At 45.8% G+C, this 19,444-nt stretch overlaps 1 protein-coding gene and 1 pseudogene across 1 annotated transcript in view; one reads left to right on the top strand and one right to left on the bottom strand.

The window, feature by feature from the left end:
- The window catches only part of ZNF496 (zinc finger protein 496), a 39,710-nt gene extending 20,536 nt beyond the window's left edge, over positions 1-19,174 (bottom strand). Inside the window, exons 1-6 of the mRNA XM_007460949.1 lie at positions 18,995-19,174; positions 18,645-18,870; positions 17,101-17,217; positions 16,326-16,752; positions 15,708-15,891; positions 9,968-10,044 (exon numbers count right to left, since the gene is read on the bottom strand). Coding sequence (XP_007461011.1) covers positions 9,968-10,044; positions 15,708-15,891; positions 16,326-16,715 — 651 coding nt within the window. The 5' untranslated portion in view covers positions 16,716-16,752; positions 17,101-17,217; positions 18,645-18,870; positions 18,995-19,174. The remainder of the gene's footprint in view (positions 1-9,967; positions 10,045-15,707; positions 15,892-16,325; positions 16,753-17,100; positions 17,218-18,644; positions 18,871-18,994) is intronic.
- Positions 4,508-5,425, top strand: LOC103082234 (uncharacterized protein C6orf203-like; annotated as a pseudogene).
- Positions 19,175-19,444: the final 270 nt, after the last annotated feature.

Genomic DNA, 19,444 nt, shown 5'->3' with positions numbered 1-19,444 from the left:
AAAAAAAGGGGGGGGGGGGGGGCGTTGGGGCTGAGACGGAGACAGAGTAAGAGAGAGAGAGGGAGGAGGGGGAGAGAGAGAGATAGTGACAGAGAATGGGGGAATTAAAGTGAAGAGTATTTGCAAGTCTTTTCTATTCTGGCAGTCTCCCCCAAGCTTGATATTAATGCGAAAGCAAAAGTTAAAAATAAAAATAAATATAATATTTTAAAAATTTCTAAAGATGAATCTGTTTGGAACTGGTCTTCTCAAATTTGGATGTACATATCAATCACCCAAGCATCCTGGTAAAAATGCACATTATGCCCCTGCAGGTCTGGGGTGGAGCCTGAGAGCCTACAGTTATCAGCCCTTAAGTGGCTTTACTGCTAGCCAGAGGCCAGTGTGGGGGAAGCCTGTCCAAGACAAGTTCCACAGAGTGGAAGACAAGCCTCAGGAAGCCACAGGCTCTCCACACAAGGGCTTGCAGCAAAGAACTTGATTTTGGTCTTGAAGGGGGTAAGAATACACCACTCCAAAATATGCCACTTTGGCCTAAGGGCTGTTTTGAGCTGTAGGCAATGGAGAAACAGAAAGACTGCAGAAGTACCCTCCCCCTACTTGCCTAAAGGCAGGGCGCAAATTTTCCTTTGTGAAGGACTCCTCCCCTCCTACCAGGGTGGGCAGTGTGACTCTTAATAACCAGACAGAACTCTAGACTCTTTATCAGCCCAGACAGCATAACAAATTTAACTAAATAACCTTTATCTTCCATTCGTTTCCACATATAGCTACCTTCCCACAATTTACCAGCCCTTGAAGCTCAAAATCCTCTTTGTCTTGTCATTTCTCCATAAATGTACTGACTGTAGTTAAAATGGTATAATTCTCTGGGTCTGAGTGCCTTCTAGTTTTCCTTTCATTTCTGTGAGGCATCCCATAGCCATATAAAATAAATATTTTTCACCTGTTAATCTGTCTTTTACCAGCTCAATTTGCAGTTTCCCAGCCACTGAACCTTAGAGAGTAGAAGAAAAAGTTTTTTTCCTCCCTGACAAGTCTCTTAATGAGAAAAAGAAGGTAACTGCCACTATTGGTGAAATATGAAAGAAGTCAGTGCTCTAAGACAGCACTACAGAGGTGAAGGTTCTGAAGATTCTGAAGAAAAAACTGGCAGTTACGTAATTTTCAAAACATACGGCTGTTTTTCCCCTGTAAGCCTTGGATAGGTGTCTGTGAATCTACCCCAAACTGCAATAGGAACAAAACACGGTGGGCACGGATGTTCACAGCATCATGTAAGCAAACCCAAGTCCCAGGTCCCGGTAAATGGATCAATGATGCTCCAATCACTGACAGCCTGACACAGCCACTTAGCAGGATACCCAGGGAGCTTTTATATCATATGGAGAAATGCTTACGTACACACTGGAGACAAAGCATAAACACAGGACTCAATACAGCATGATCCTAGAAAGGCACAAAACAAAACAGCAGAGAAAAGAAGGAAGTTCATCAAAACACTCAGAGATCTTCTCAGATAACTGGAAACATGTAATATCCTTTCACTTTCTAAATCTTGCCAATTTTTATAACAAGAATGGGTGGGGGAAATAAATATGTCCATTTAAAGTTTCAGAGGAGACTTCTGCCGCCTTCTCGAAGATGGAGCAGACATACATTCCTTTAATTCCCCCCCAATAAGTACAACTAAAACCCCAGGAAATGATATATTAAAAAAACACAGCAAACTCTCTCTGAAAGGTGGAAAGAGGAAGGCACACCAGCTAGGGACCTCAGACACCACAGCGAGGAACAACAGAGTGGAGAGTACCCTGGTTTTTCTTTCTGCCTCATATATCAAAACTTGAAGCTGAAGGAGCAGGTGACCCCAAAATACCAATAGGCACAGATAAAAATACAACCCTAACAAAAGCCTGTTCTCTCAGCCACAGGACCAGGAAAGTAGCTAGACAGACAATAACTGCTCTAGTCCAGCCAAGCACCACAAAAAAACATGGCCCCCAACCTTGCTCATGCTAGCAGAGAATGAGTGGGAGCCTAGACTTCCACCCTCACCAGGCTGCAATGAAGTGCCCCAGCACCCCCACTGGTGGTCTCAGAGAAGGCCAAGGCCAAGCAGAGAGCTGGGACTTCCATCCCTGCTGACTAGTAACAGTCCTTCCCCCACACCACCCCAACACAGACTGTATCAGTGGAGACCACATGGGGAGCTGGAATTCCCAGCCCCCCTCAGAAGCCCAAGACATTTTCAAATAAATCAAAAAAAGGTACATTTGTGGACTTCCCTGGTGGCGCAGTGGTTGAGAATCCACCTGCCAATGCAGGGGACATGGGTTCGATCCCTGGTCCGGGAAGATCCCACATGCCGCGGAGCAACTAAGCCCGTGTGCCACAACTACTGAAGCCCGAATGCCTAGAGCCCGTGCTCTGCAACAAGAGAAGCCACCACAATGAGAAGCCCGCGCACCACAACGAAGAGTAGCCCCCGCTTGAGGCAACTAGAGAAAACCCATGCAGAGCAATGAAGACCCAACGCTGCCAAAAAAAAAAAAAGGTACATTTGCCACCAGCGGACTTATCCTAAAAGAATGGCTAAAGAAAATTCTCTAAACAGAAAGGAAACAATAAAAGAAGGAACTATGGAACATAAGAAAGGAAGAAAGGAAAAAGTTAAGTCAAAATACGAGCAAAGGCGATATGCTGTCCTCCTTTTTAAGTTTTCTAAATAAATATTTGATAGTTGAAGCACCAGTTATAACACTGTCTGACATGGTTCTAAATGTATGTAGAGAAACTATTTAAATCAATTGTATTATAAAAGGAGGAGGGGGAAGGGATGTAAAGTTATGTATATTTAATACCTAGAGCAACTGAGACAGGAAGGAAGGGGGAAGGGCACAACCATTAAAAAAATGACACAACCATTAAGAACAGGATACCACAAAAACCGGTTAGAACCTACTAGGCCCAAGATGGTGGAAGATCTGACTTCCAGTGGACCTTGAGCCTCATTATATGCTCCTTGTAATACATCAGCATATGCTAAATGACACACCCACAGGCACAGATCAGTTCTGAGGCCAACCATAAAAGGCCAAAATACTGGGCAGTAGCGCAATTCCTGGGAATCTCTGTCCCTTCCCCAAAATAACTGGAATAATCCTCCCACTCCTTAGCCTGTGAAATTACCCAGCCCATAAAAACTAACCACCCCATATTTCGGTGCCACCTCTTGCCTTCTGAGAAGGCCTACACTGTCTGCGGAGTGTGTATCTCTCTAAATAAACCGCTTTCACACTACTATGGCTCACTCTTAAATTCTTTCCTGTGCGAAGCCAAGGACCCTCACTTACTGGCTGTCCGAGGAACTCCCCCAAGACCTGGGACATGACCATCCTCTTGTGCCCCATTTTTCCTGCAATACAATCACTAAAAAGCTATATTGACAAAGGTTCTTTGCTTGACCAAACTTTAGTCAGGCTCCTGAACCTTCCCCTGGGTCCATCTGTGCACTTCCTTGTAAAACTCAATTTTAGCATAAGTCGGTTTAACCAGAACGTCCTGTCTTCCACATCTGATTGGCTTCCTCATCCTAGGTGATGTCTGGTCACGCTGGCCTGTCTGCAGCAAGAATCCTGTTAGGTTGGTCTAGCTGTTAGGGTCTATCACAGACCCTGCTGATAACAGAAAGGATGATAAAGGAATACTACAAATCACTCCACACATACAAATTTTAACAACTTAGATGAAATGAAACAATTCTTTGAAAAATACATACTATCACAACTCATCCACTATGAAACAGATAGTATGAATAGCCCTATAACCACTAAGGAAGTTTAATATATAATTAAAATACCACACACAACCCACCCCACCCCCAAACCTTCAGGTTCTTATGGTTTCACTAGAGTATCCTACCAAATGTTCAAAGAATGAACACTAATTCTATACAATCTCTTTTAGAAAACAAGAAGAGGGGACACTTCCCAATTCATCTTCTGAAGCTAGTATTACCCTGAACAAAACTAGGCAAAGACAGTAAAGAAAACAAACAAACAAAAACCACTGACAGGTAACTTTCATCAACATTGATATAAAAATCCTTTACAACCAGCGCGCAAAGCCATGGGGTGGGGGGCGGGGAAGGGGGAGCGGCGCTGACGTACAGGTAACTGCGCCCCCGCCCGGCATGCGGTGCCCCCTGTCCGCTGCCGCTTTTGCTGCTTCACAGCAAGCACATGGGAAATACGGGCAGGGCGAGCTCCAGTCCCCCGCCCGCGCTCCTGCCAGGTCTCCGCGTGAGTCTCTGGCATCCTGCCGCAGCCGGGCCAGCTCGGGACGCCCCGTGGTTCCGGGGGCTCTTAGGGGCCTTGCGAACCCGGCGGGCCGAGGCCCGTCTTCCCCTGGGCCCGGCTGTTCCTATTGGCTGCAGACGCAGACCTTAAGCTCGAGGACGCTGGTGTCCAGTTTCCCTTGACCTTGAGGGCCCGGGAAGGTCGTACGAGCCATGGCTATGACAGTCAGATTGCCCAGCAGCGTTTTAAGAAAGCCAGATGCCTGGATTGGGCTCTGCGGAGCGCTACGAGGGTAACCTTCACATAAACACTGTGCTTCCTGGAATCGATACTTATATTTGTCTAGTACCAAGTTAAATGCTTCAAATTATAAAACATTTTTCCATAACATTTTCTCACTGAGACTCTCAGGGCTTTTAATATCTCAAGAATATATTTTCCCATTTTCCATAAGACTCAAAAGTAATGTAAGCGGAGTTCCCTGGTGGCACAGTGGTTGAGAGTCCGCGTGACGATGCAGGGGACGCGGGTTCGTGCCCCGGTCTGGGAAGATCCCACATGCCGCGGAGCGGCTGGGCCCGTGAGCCATGGCCGCTGAGCCTGCGCGTCCGGAGCCTGTGCTCCACAACGGGAGAGGCCACAACAGTGAGAGGCCCGCGTACCGCAAAAAAAAAAAAAGTAATGTAAGCTCTAAAAAATCCACTAAAAAGACTCTGCAAAAAGTGGAAGATGAAGGGGACTCTGATGAAGAGAGTGAGCATCATGAGTGAGCAAGAAGAGGAGCCAGAGGACAACCCCAGTGCGGTCAGAGACCATAAGGACCTGGACAAAGTAGTGCAGTCTTTCCGATATGATGTTATCCTGAAGACGGGCCTAGATATCCGGAGAAACAAAGTGGAAGATGCATTCTACAAAGGTGAACTCAGGCTGAACGGGGAAAAATTATGGAAGAAAAGCAGAACGGTGAAGTGGGAGATACATTGGATCTTCTAATTGGAGAGGATAGAGAAGCAGAAACAGAGATAGTGATGAGGATTCTCCTGAAAAAAGTGTTTGAAGAGAAGACCAGCAGTGAGAAATACGGAGTGGTGTTACGGCGGTGGAAAAAGTTAAAATTGCCTTAAAAAAGTACGCTCAGGGCTTCCCCGGTGGCGCAGTGGTTGAGAGTCTGCCTGCCAATGCAGGGGACATGGGTTCGAGCCCCGGTCTGGGAAGATCCCACATGCTGCGGAGCAACTAGCCCCGTGAGCCACAATTACTGAGCCTGCGCGTCTGGATCCTGTGCTCTGCAACAAGAGGCCGCGATAGTGAGAGGCCCGCGCACCGCGATGAGGAGTGGCCCCCACTTGCCCCACATGCCGTGGAGGGGCTGGGCCCGTGAGCCATGACCGCTGGGCCTACGCGTCCGGAGCCTGTGCTCTGTGACGGGGGAGGCCGCGGCAGTGGGAGGCCCACTAATTTTAAAAAAAAAAAAAAAAAAAAAAAAAAAAAATCCTTAACAAAATAATAGCTAATAAAATTCAGCAATATATAAACAGAATTTTATACCATGACAAGAAGGCGTTTATTCCAGGGAAGCAAGGCTGGTTCAATATTCAGAAGTCAATCAATAAATCCATAATATTAACAGCCTAAAGAAAATTCACATGATCATATCAACTGAAGTAGAAAAGGTTTTGACAAATTCAACAATCACACATAATAAAAACTCCAGAAAAATAGGAATTAAGAAACTTACTCAACTTGATAATTTATTTAAAATTTACAGCTAACATTATACTTAATTGTGACAGACTGAATGCATTCCCCCTGATTTCGGGAACAAGGCAAGGATGGATGTCTGTCCCCGCTGCTGCTATTCAACATTGTGCTGGGAGTTCTAGCCAGTGGAATGAGGCAAGAAAAGGAAATAAAAGCATAAAAACTGGAAAGAAAGAAAGAAAACTGCCTTTATTTGCAGATGACACAATTGTCTACACAGAAAATCCAGGAACTGTTTAAAATAAAATAAAAAGCCCAAACCCTCCTTAAACTGATGTATGAATCCTGCAAGGTCACAGAATAGAAAATAAACATTCAAAAATCAATTGTGTTTATTATACTATAAATGGATGTGTTATCATCAAAATTAAAAATAAAAATTGTAATTCCTCAAAAAATGAAGTACCTACATATAAATCTAACAAAACACATACAAAACGTATATGCTAAGAACTACATAACAGTGATGAAAGAAATCAAAAAAATTAAGTAAATGGAGAAGCATTCTGCATTCACAGATTGAAAGATTCAGATGATAAAAATGTCAATGCTCCCCAAATTGATATACAGGTTTAACAAAATTCCTATCAAAATCTCAGTTATACCCTTTATAGATATGGACAAGATTATTCTAAAATTCACAGAGGAAGGCAAAGGGACTAAATAGCTAAAATAATTTTGAGAAAAAAAAATAAAAAAGGAGGAATCAATCTACCTAATTTCAAGACTTAGTATAAGGTACAGTAATCAAAATTATGTACTATTAGAGAGAGAGACAGATCAACGGAACAGAACAGAGAACCTGGGAAAAGACCCACACAAATATGCTCAATGGATTTTTGATAAAGGAGCAAAAGCAATTCAGAAAAGACAACGTTTTCAACAAATGGTGCTGGAGCAACTGGACGTCCACCGGCAAAAAACATGAATCTTGACCTAAGTCGCACACCCTATACAAAACTTAGAGATCATGGACTTAAATGTAAATGGATCACAGATCACGGATTAAATGTATCATGGACTTAAACGTAAAATGCGTACGTAACTATATAACTTTTAGGAAAAAACAGGAGAAAATCTTTGGGATCTAAGACTAAGCAAAGAGTTCTTAGACTTTACACCAAAAGCATGATCCTTAAAAGGAAAAACTCACAATCTGGACTTAATCCAAATTTAATACTTTTGCTCTGCTAAAAACTCTGTTAAAGGGGTGGAAAGACAAGTTCCAGAGTGAGAGGATATATTTGTAAAACACATATCCAACAAAGGACAAGTATCTAGAGTACATACTGAGCTCTTGAAACAACAGAGAAAAAGTAAATGGTCCAATTAGATCACAGGCAAAAGTCATGAAGAAACATTTCACATAAGAGAATATTCGCATGGCAGCTAAGCACCTGAAAAGATGTACAACGTTATTAGTCACTAGGGAAATGCAAATTTAAACCATAATGAGATATCACTTATCAGAATGGCTAAAATTAAAAAAGTGACAACAAATGGTGGGAGGATGTGAAAAATGTAGATCAGTCATACATTGTTCATAGGAATGCAAAATGGTACAGTCACTCTGGAAAAGGATGTAGTAGTTCCCTGAAAAACTAAATATGCACTTGCCATTCAACCCAACAACTGAATGCCTGTGCATTTACTCCAAAGAAATGAAGACCGATGTTCACACAAAACCTGTACACAAATGTTTACAGCAGCTTTATGCAAAATGGCCCCAAACTGGAAACAACCTAGATATCCTTCAATGGGTAACGGGTTAAACAAACTGTGGTATATACAAACCAAGGAATTCTACTCAGCACTAAAAAAGGAATGGACTACTGATACATGTAAAACCCTGGCTGAAGCTCCACAGAATTATGCTGATAAATCCATTTATATAATTTTTTTGAAATGACAACATTACAGAGATGTAAAACAGATTAGTGGTTGTCAGAGAAGGATGAGAGCATGGGGTAAAAGAGAAGTGGGTTTGGCTGTAAAAGGCAACATGAAGGATCCTCCAGTGAAGCAAATGATCTGTATCCTAAAAGTATCAATGTCAATATGCTAGTTGTGATACTGTATTATATTTTTACAAGATGTTACCATTTAGTGTAAAAGTACAAGGGATCTCTTGTTATTTCTTACAACTACATGTGAATCTACAATTGTGTAAAAAAATAAAAAATATATAAACTTTATGTGCACCCATGATCATAGCAGCATTATTTATAATAAAAGGTGTGTCCATCAATGAATGAACAGATAAACCAAATGCATTACATACATACCATGGAATATTATTCGGCCTTAAAAAGGAAGGAGATTCTGACACATGTTACGTCATGGATGAACCTTGAGGACATTACGCTAAATGAAATAAGTCAGTCAGAAAAAGACAAATACCGTGGGATTCCACTTTTATGAGCTATCCAGCGTAGTCAAATCATAGAAAAAGTAGAATGGTGGTTTCAAGGGGCTGGGGGTATGAGGGAATGGAGGGAATTAATTACTTAATTTGTGAGGAATTTCACCTTGGCAAAATGAAAAAATACTGGAGATTGGCTACACAACAATGTGAATATGTTTAACATGACTGAACACTTAAAAACACTACTGTACATTAGAAATGGTTAAGATACTAAATTTTATGTTATGCACATTCTACCACAAATGAATTTTTTTTAAAAACTAAAAAAAAAAAAGACCTTCACAATGGTGATTTCTAGTGCACTAGGCAGAAACTATCCTCAATAGAGTGATAAAACAGCACTGATTTATCAAAATCTACATTTTCCTTTCACAAGATGAATACCAAAGCTCATTGGATATTAAATTCACAGTATCTCCTTGTGTGTCATACTGGTCAAAGGTATCAAGTTTTAATAAGAAATATGAGTTTCATCTCCTTTGAGTCATTTGTGTTCAACAACTATCACAGTACATAGAGGATGCTAAAACACGTGTGCTGAGCACTAGGGCCCATGAGTACAGCACTGAGGGAATAGAGACACCCCATCCCATGTACCCTGGTTAATCCTTCCTATCCTGAGCCCTCTCCACTCCCCAAGTTTAAAGTCTTATCGAATGCACTGCGCGGACAGCAAACTTGAGATGTGTTTCCTGTGCATCTACTGTCCTTCAGTTTTCAAGCTGCCAGGGAACCAGAAACAAAACAAAGTCCATACCTTCACACAGCCCATTCTTGTGGGAGGAGATGACTCTGTGGTACAGTCACTAAATTTTATGCCAGCCAATGGAAAGCATTAGAAATAAAAATGAAGGGGTATGGTGGGAAACCAAGGCCAAAGGCAGAAACTGGGCTGAAAAGAGGTGGGTGAGAGCACCTGCCAGACCAACACCAGCCCCTATCCTGTGAGGACACCTGAGAAAGTAAGCCTCGTGAGGGAACATGGAAGGGGAAAATGCAGAGGAGATTCCCTAACAACTCACTGCACGGTTGTGTGACGGTGCTGAAATAATCTGTGCTTTTTTCCTCCATTTCCTAATATTTCTGAAACAGCTACTACCGTGATTATTATTAAATAAAAAAAATACCCTATGAAGTAAAAGAGTGAAGAGGTCTCTTTTTTCACAGGAAAGGAACTCTAAGATGCCAAGAGGACAACAGACAAGGACTCCAGGGCATTTGTTTTCCACCATCTTTGTCTGCACAAAGGCTCCCGAAGGTGACAAACAGCCAGTATGGTGAACAGCCAGGACTAAACAGGCAGGGCGGATGCAAAAGAGCATCTTACAAACTCATGCCCTTCCTGTATTAGTTTTTCTCTGCTAGGGCTGAACAACCTGTGGGGCAGACAGCAAGCTGGCTGGGGTCCTGGAAAAGCTGCCATGCAGCTTGGAGAGAGGCAAATATGGGGTTCTCAAAGACCCTTGAAGAAATTACTCACCGGGGGCAGCTGGAGGGCAGTCACCTGCTGTGCGTCCCTCAAACTCGCTTCCTGAAGAAGGGAAGTGTCTTGCAGGACTGAAAGAGATCAGAAATGGATAGCTCATAAAATCCTGGGTCTCTTTTTTCACCTATAGAAAGAGGATTACCAGATGATGCACATAAAAAGCACCTGCGGGACTGCCCTGGTGGCACAGTGGTTAAGAATCTGCCTGCCAATGCAGGGGACACGGGTTTGATCCCTGGTCCAGGAAGATCCCACATGCTGCGGCGTAACTAAGCCCGCACACTGCAACTACTGAGCCTGCACTCTATAGCCCACAAGCCACAACTACTGAAGCCCGCGCACCTAGAGCCTGTGCTCCACAACAAGAGAAGCCACCGCAAATCACAATGAAGAGTAGGCCCTGCTCGCTGCAACTAGAGAAAGACCACATGCAACAACAAAGACCTAACATAGCCAATAAATAAATAAGTAAGTTAAAAAAAAAAAAAGCACTTGCAAAATAAGGATTTCTGTCACTTTACTTTCAGACATGTCAGTGGGGGCAGTAACGGGGAATGCCTGGGGTCCAGTTGGCTCTGCCACCAACTAGCTATGTGACTCCCTGAAGGTCCAGGGACCTCAGCTGTATCATCCACAATACAAGGGAAATGAAGGTTAGAGGTCCATGGTGTAAAAGGGGTCAGTAAGAGCTGTTAGCAATTAAGATTATTGTGGGACTCCAGTGTCATATAAATTTATACATTTATAAGTTTATAAATTGCAAAGCTCTTTAAGACTATTATCTCTGTCAAAGGCTCCTGGAAGAGCACCTCCCACAGTGCCCAACCACCATCACTCAAAATGTGTACACACTGTAGTACTGGGATCATCTCACTCTCCCTTATCTTGAGCTACCAAGGGCTTCTGCTACATTCTTATATGATTTCTCTCCCCTGACCAGCACATGCCCAGGCTTCTGCAAGAAGTGAGCCACATACCTGGCCTATGGTGCAGCCATGTCAAAATGAGCTGTTTCACAAAAGGTACTCCTTTCACAGAATAAGCTGCACTATCATCTCTCAGTTTGGAGAAAATCTGGGAGGTTAACCGCAGCTCATAATGTGAGATCAGTGTCGAAGCTAACATTAGAAGCCAGTGTTCCTCACCTTTCACACCTGGGACATAGAGCTTTCGGCAAACAGCAGGGGCAGGTGTGGCTATTTGGAACAACAGCCTGAGACAGGAGCCAGCTCAGACCAGCAGTGACACTTGGGTGGGGGTGTGTGAGGAGAATTCCCCACGGAAGGCAGCCTCTTCACTCCGCTGCCAGAAGCTCAGGCTAGGTGGGCATGGATTTGAGGAAGGCATGTTTTAATTCTGCTTTCATACCTACCACCTTCTGGGGTATAAGACACAGCCCTACCCTATCTTTCACCACGATAAATGAGCACATCGATGCTTTAAAGATTACTCTGGACAGCTTTCAGCCTCCAAACAAAATCTATATTTTGGGGAAAAGCTTCAAGATTAGGAACTATATGGCTTTTACTGGAAGTGCTTCCCAATGATAAATCACCTGAACATTTAAGGTGTTCTTAATAGCTAACTCTCATCATGCCTACTTTGTCCATTCATTATTGCTCAAGGAAATGGAAGCGCTGACGCTTTTGACCCAAAGCCCATCCATGGTAGCTGGATTATCTCAGAACTTCACCCAGGAGTGAGTAGGCTGCTACAGTTCCTGAAGCACCTCCTCCTCCTGAGGGTCCTATCACGGCCATCATCAACTGCATAACCCAGGCTGCTTGCACATGTATTGTTTATTTGGGCAAATGGTTGTTTCTCATGCCTGTGGTTATGGGCTGAACCACATCCCTGCCAAATTCATATGTTGAAGTCCAACCCCCAGTACCTCAGAATGGGACTAGATTTGGACATAGGGCTTTTCAAGAGATAATTAAGTTACAATGAGGTAACTGGGATGAGCCCTAATCCAATATGCCTGAGGCTCTTATAATAAGAGGAGATTAGGACACAGACACACAGAGGGAAGACCATGTGAGCAAACAGGGAGAAGATGGCTGTCTAGAAGCCAAGGAGAATCAGGTCTTAGGAGAAACCAACTCTGCTGATACCTTGATCTAGGACTTCCAGCTTTCAGAACCGTGAGACAATAAATTTCTGTTGTTTAAGCTGCCCAGTCTGTGGGACTCTATTATGGCAGCCCAAACAAACTAGCACATCTGTCTTGACTTTTAACCAAGGAGAGGCTGGAGCGTTAATTTGATTTGAACAGAAATCAGTATAGTTTCACACATAAAGAAACTTTTAAAAACTGAAAACCTTATTACAATGACAAGGACAACTTCTGTGAATCATAAGAACGCATTCCTGTCTCCTCATACTTTCTTTTTCCATCTATAACTGTAGCACAACTGTAGCACAAGTCTGCCCAAACTAACCCTCACACCCTACAGGTCACTTCCTTCAAGCTGAGAGCACCACTTCTTTCCATGATGATTAATTACTTCAACTAGAAATCATGGCAGGAATTCCCTGGTTGTCCAGTGGTTAGGACTCCATGATTCCACTGCAGGGGGTACGAGTTTGATCCCTGGTCAGGGAACTAAGATCCCACATGCTGCACGGCACAGCAAAAAATAAAAAAATAAAAACAAACAAACAAACAAACAAACAAAAAAACCATGGGCAGCTCAGGCCCCCTGTTCAGTATTTTATGGGTATCTAGGCATACCTCATTTTATTGCACTCTGCAGATATTACTTTTTTAAAAAACTGAAGGTTTGCGGCAACCTTGCATCAAACAAGCCTACTGGCACCATTTTCCCAAAAGAATTTGCTCACTTCATGTTTCTGTGTCACATTTTGATAATTCTTATAACATTTCAAACTTTTCCATTATTGTATTTGTTACGGTGATCTGTGATCAGTGATCTTTAATGTTACTATTGTAATTGTTTTGGGGTGCCGTAAACCATGCCCATATAAGACAACAAACTTAACTGATAAATGTGTTCCAGTGGCTCCCACACTTCTCTCCCTCTCCTCGGGCCTCTCTATTCTGTGAGACACAACAATACTGAAATTAGGCCAATTAATAACCCTACAGTAGCCTCTAAGTGTTCACATGAAAGGAAGAGCCGCACACCTCTCACTTTAAATCAAAAGACAGAAATAATTAAACTTAGTGAGGAAGGCACGTCAAAAGCTGAGATAGGCTGAAAGCTAGGCCTCTTGCACCAAACAGCCAAGCTGCAAATGCAAACATAAAGTTATTGAAAGAAATTAAAAGTGCTACTCCAATGAACACACAAGAAAGCAAGACAGCCTTACTGCTGATATGGTGAAAGTTTTAGTGGTCTGGAGAGATCAAACCAGCCACAACATTCCCTTAAGCGAAAACCTAATCCAGAACAAGACCCTAGTTTTCTTCAATCTATTAAGGCTGAGAGAGTTGAGGAAGCTGAAAAAGAAAAGTTTGAAGCTAGCAGAGGTTGGTTCACGAGGTTTAAGGGAAAAAGCCGGTCTCCATAACATAAAAGTCCAAGGTAAAGCAGCCAGTCATCCAGAAGATTTAGCCAAGATCATTAAATGAAGGTGGCTACACTGCACAACAGACTTTCAGTTTAGACAAAATAGCCTTATACTGGAAGAAGATGCCACCTATAGGACTATCAGAGCTAGAGAGAAGGCAATGCCTGGCTTCAAAGCGTCCGAGGTCAGGCTGACTCTCTTGTTAGGTGCTAATGCATTTGGTGACTATAAGTTGAAACCAGTGCTCATTTACAATTCCAAAACTACTAAAACTTCCCTTAAGAATTATGCTAAATCTACTCTGCCTGTGCTCTATAAATGGAACAAAGCCTAGATGACAGCACATCTGGTTATAACATGGTTTACTGAATATTTTAAGCCCACTGTTAAGATCTACTCCTCAGAAAAAAAGATTCCTTTCAAAATAGTACTGCTTTTTGACTAGTCACCCAAGAGCTCCCTGATGAGATATACGAGATTAACATTGTTTTCATGCCTGCTAACATAACATCCATTCTGAAGCCCACAGGTCGAAGAGTAGTTTCAAGTTTCAAGTCTTATCATTTAAGAAATACATTTCACATGGCAATAGCTGCCATACACAATGATTCTTCTGATGGATCTGGACAAAGTAAACTGAAAACCTCCTGGAAAGGATTCACCGTTCTAGATGCCAGTAAGAACATTCACGGGAATTCCCTGGCAGTCCACTGGTTAGGACTCTGTGCTTTCACTGCCGGGGCCCAGGTTCAATCTCTGGTTGGGGAACTAAGATCCCACAAGCTGCGTGGCACAGCCAGAAAAAAAAGAACATTCATGGGAAGAGATCAACATATCAACATTAACAGAAGTCTGAAAGAAGGTGATACCCATCCTCATGGATAACTTTGAGAGGTTCAAGACTTGAGTGGAGGAAGAAACTGCAGATGTGGTGGAAACAGCAAAGAGAACCAGAATTGGAAGTGGAGCTTGAAGATGTGACTGAATTGCGACAATCTCATGATAAAACTTGAATGGATGAGGAGTCGCTTCTTATGGACGAGTAAAGAAAGTGGTTTCTTCAGATGGAATCTACTCCAGGTGAAGATGCTGTGAAGACTACTGAAATGACAACAAAGGATTTAGAATATTATATGAACTTAGTTGATAAAGCAATGGCAGAGTTTGAGAGGACTGACTCCAATTTTAAAAGGAATAAAGTTCTGTGGGTAAAATGCTATAAAACAGCATTACGTGCTATAGAGAAACTGTTCGTGAAAGGAACGATTCAATCAATGAGGCAAACTTCATTGTGGTCTTATTTTAAGAAATTGCCAGTCACCCCAACCTTCAGCAACCACCATCCTGATCAGTCAGCAGCCATCAGCATGGAGGCAAGACCCTTCACCAGCAAAAAGATTTCATCGTGCTGACGGCTCATGATAGTCCGCAATAAAATATTTTCAATTAAAGTATGTACATTGATTTTTTTAGACATAATGCTATTGGACACTTAATAGACTACAGTGTAAACACAAATTTTATATGTACTGGGAAACCAAAATTTCATGTGACTCACTTTATTGAGATTATCTCCACTGGACAGACCAGGAAACTGAGGCTTGCAGAGTTTAGAAGCATGCCCCGGGTCATACCTGGAGGATTCAAAGCCAAGTGTATCTGCTGCCAAAGCCACCTGACTGTGGCCATTAGTGCATTTTGTACAGATATTCAGACACGTCTAGCCAATATCCATGCTCCAAGTCCTGAAGATATCACCCTATCCCTTAGGAAGCATTTTTATATTTCTTTGCAATATTATAACAATCCTGAGAGCAGAAGTTGTTTGGCTGGGGAAAGAGAGGTTCAGAGAGACAAGAGGACATGGCCATGCTCAGCTCCCCACACAGGCCCTATTGGGACGGTGACAGTGCCCAGCTGTCCCCAGACCAACAAAGCCCAGAGGTGCGCCCTCAAAGAGACAAGATGATGCAGCCTCAAAAACACCTACCCATAGTAGAGGTCCCTCTGGGCAGACCTGGCACCCATAAAGAGGATACTCTCATGAGATTCTGATTGAACTGCTCTAGGGAAGAACCAGACGCTGGAAATGGTTCCAGGCTACTTAGGGGGAAGGAGAGAACTAAAAATGTCAAGAGCTACTTCCAAGTGCACAGGACTAGGTACAAACACCCCTTCCCCACTCCCTTGGGCTCCCTACCTGGGTCCCCGCTGAGCTGGCCCGAGAGTCTGCTTGGAAGCCCGGGGCCCTGAGCCAGGGCCATGGGCTGGGCGTCCTGGCTCTTTGCAAGGTCACTCTGGGGTTCTGCTGGCAGCCGCTCCTGCTCCTGGTCTGGAGGGCTGTCCCCATCGTCAATCACCACGGGGTCTTCACAGTGCTTGAGCTGCAATCCCAGAGAGGGCTTTTCAGAGCTCGGTGGAGAAGTCCCTAGCCAGATGAGGACCAGCAACTGTGCCAGGGACTGGGCAAACCCCTCCCTCCCTGGGCCTGCTGACTGTTGACTCTACCACTAGAAGCTCAGTCCCAGCCTTGTACAGGGCTATAAAGTGGCGGGGGCGGGGGGGTAACATAACCATGCCACCAATTAGGGCCTTTAGGGAATGGAATCTGCTTTTCTAAGAAACCAAACTTCAATGTGGGTATAACCGAAGCACATAGCTCTAGATGGAATTCCTCATCCCTGGCCAGGGGACGTGTGACCCCACCAAACCATCAAAGCACAAGGTGGCCCCCCTTTCCACACCTGCTGCCCAGCCCCACTCTCTCCCTCTCCCTTCCCATCCTCCCAGCCAGCCCAGCCCAGCCCCCTCTGCTCACCCATTGCCAGGGTCTCCCCGGCTCTCGTTCCAGTGCCTCCACAGCAGCCACAGCCTGATCGCCACTCTCAGGTTCCTGGGCCCGCACCCAGCCCTGGATCTCCCGGGGCAGGATGGCCAGAAACTGCTCCAGCACCAGCAGCTCCAGAATTTGCTCTTTGGTGTGCCTTTCAGGCCGCAGCCAGCCCCGGCACAGGTCCCAGAGGCGGTGCAGGGCCTCCCCAGGGCCCGCCGCCTCCTGGTAGCAGAACCGTCGGAAGAGGCGGCGGGAGGACTCGGGGCTGGGAAGCTCACCCTGGGGGCTAGGGTTCTCTCCCGGTGGGCTCCTCATTTTCCTGGGCTCCTCACTTTCCTTCGGAGCCAAGACTCGGGGGCACAGGGCTGTGGGCATGATGGGATTTGATGGGGGTCAGCAGCAGAAGACGACCCTATTTCCAAACAGAAATCACTGGCTTCAATGTTCTGGTCTCCTGCAGTAGTTTTTTGGGGGTGGTGATGGGAAAAGTGAAAAAGCCCACAGAGACCAGCCCTTGGGAGAAGCCCTGGGACATGTGAGAAGTGTCAGTGTGGATGATCCTTACACAAAGGGAGAGAAGGAATGACCCCATTCCCAAAAGCATCATTTTGTGATTCCCCTAACTGGGTGACTGGACAAACAAGGCAGGGAGTCCAGGAGAAAATCAGTGGCATTTCAACGTGGCACTGGCGTTCCAAGCATCCCAGGAGACCAACAGGGCCACATGCAGGAGAGAGATGTAATTAACGCTCTGTGGTACCTTCGGTGTCCAGGTCCTCCTGGAAAGGACCTGAAATGGACGAGCTGAGAAGGCTGCTATCTTGAGGCTTCAGAGCCAAAGTCACCGTCCTTGCCCTTGAGACCTTTACAAAATGAGCTAGAAGGACAAAGACAGACATGCACAGGAAAAGTCTTCAAAGCTGATCCAGGAAATTCATCCTGCTGGTGGCTAGGGCTGACGATCAGTGCTAGACCAACACAGACTGAGAATCAGCCTTGCTCAGTGGAATATGCACTGGGAAGCAGGGAATAAAGCAGACAGCCTAGAAGATCCCCAGACAAGAGATGGAGAAAGTCAAAAGAGGCAGCCACATCCTGAGTTTCCTACAGAAAAATAACATTATGTATTTAAAAACATCAGTGCTTTCAGACGAACCTCCACCCAACTTACTAAAGTCTGAATAGTAAACTTTAGCATATATTTAACAATGTCTGGACCTTCCACCTGGCCTCCACCCATCTTGCCTTCTCTTCTTTTCAAACCACAATGAAGAAAACCACACACACCTCACAGACCTTTCTCAGGCAGAACAGAGGTTGGGCACTCATGGCACAGCCTCCATATCTGTAGGGTGGGGCTCAGGGGCTCCTCCACCTCCCCAGTGAACACATACAGAGCAACATCAGAGAGTAGCGGCCACTACTCAAAACTATGGGACCCAGGGAAAATGAATGGCACGTGGGGTCGCACACAGGCCCCCACCACCACCATAAGGCCTCTGAGATCCTTGGACATGGTCACTTGCCCTCCTCACCAGGTTTATGAGGCTCCCCAGCATGCCAGCACCTTAATCTTAACAGCTCAGTACCCCCACCCCGCAAGGGTTCCATGCAAAACGCAGCCCTCATTCCCATTTCACAGAAAGACAAGTGTTCTTCACAGAAGAACAACAAAGTCACTGAATGGCAATCAAAAAAACCCAAATCTCTATACCTCTTTGCTTTCCAACATAAAAACAAATACAGACTGGCATAAAAGGACTTTGAGGGTATCTGGCTGGACATGCTATAGCTTGCCCCGCCTCCGGATTTCCTCCAGTGTCTGCTCCTGCATCTGACACCCAATCTCAGCCTTACTCACTTGCCACGTTCCATGAACTCAGCCATCACACACGTGCAGGGCCTCTAGGTTCCTCAGGTCTGCACCCAACCTGTGCCCCACCCTCAGTCAGTACTCAGATACCCTCTCTCGGGCATCTGGCTCTAGGCTCTGCCCATCATCCCTAACCAGACAGCCGTGTTCCTGTCACCCTAGCACCTGGCACATAAGAGTCTCAGAAATGATGTGTGATGAATGAATTAACGTTGGTCCCAAGAGGATCCCACAGGGAGGCGGGGCATGCTTAAAGAAGCTCTAGGCGGAGGAACAGAGCTGGATCAGTAGAAAGAAGAGGGGATGGGCATGCCCAGGAAAAAGGGCAAGCCTTTCCTCGCTCCAGATCTCTCTCCCTTTTCCCTCTCTCCCTTTCCCTCCCTACACATACACATATCCACCTCCACTTTACCCAGTTCCCGGCTCCTCACCTCACAGCCTGGAACTCCTTCCCTGCGTCTAACTCAAATCCCTCCTGCGGCGGAAGTCTGCGGCAGCAGCTCCTCATCCTTCCAGCCCGGTCCCCCGGGTGTGCTTCCTGAGGCGGGTTCTCTGCAGAGGCCACTCCGTCCCTGGCTAGCCGAGCCCCCGTCTCCTGCTCATCCAGAAAACCACGGCTCCGCTTAGGAGGGAAGAAATGGTAGCAAATGGAGGCGCCTGATGTTTTTCAGGCAACATTTGTGTTGTCTTATCCCCCTCCCCGGAGACTCACCGCACGGCTCCTGGAAGCGAGGCAGGGCGCGCGGGCCACAGAAGCCTGGGCCGCCTGGGCCGCACTCACCGCCGCGCCGCGTCCCAGTTGGCGGGCCGTGCAGGCCTGACCGCCTCCGGAGCCCGCCGGACACGGAGGAAAGGAAAGGCCGAAGCCCTCCGGCTCCCTCCCCTGGGACACTTCCTGCTCCGCTCTAGGACCGGGGAGGTCTCCGCATCTCAGTGGTTCGCTCCTCCGCCCCCCGGCCGAGGTGTGCGCTGGGGGTGACATCCGACACCCCCGGCCCGGCCCGGCCGGCGCGGCGCGGCGCGCCCCGCCCTGCCACGCCCCGCTCCGCTCCGCTTGCGCCCCGGCCTAGGAGCTTGGCCGGGGGCCTTGTGGGTCAACCACACCGCCTCTGCCCTCCCTCCCCGCGGGCTTGCGCGGGGGGCGCGCGTCGAGGCGGGGCGGGAGGCCGGGTCGTCGAAGGCTCAGCTCGGACCGCGCCTGGAGGCGGGTGGCAGAGCCGGGGTGGGGGGG

The sequence above is a fragment of the Lipotes vexillifer genome, unplaced genomic scaffold (assembly GCF_000442215.2).
Source record: "Lipotes vexillifer unplaced genomic scaffold, Lipotes_vexillifer_v1.1 scaffold469, whole genome shotgun sequence".
Taxonomy (NCBI): Eukaryota; Metazoa; Chordata; class Mammalia; order Artiodactyla; family Lipotidae; genus Lipotes; species Lipotes vexillifer.
This window is presented reverse-complemented; position numbering and strand designations above follow the sequence as displayed.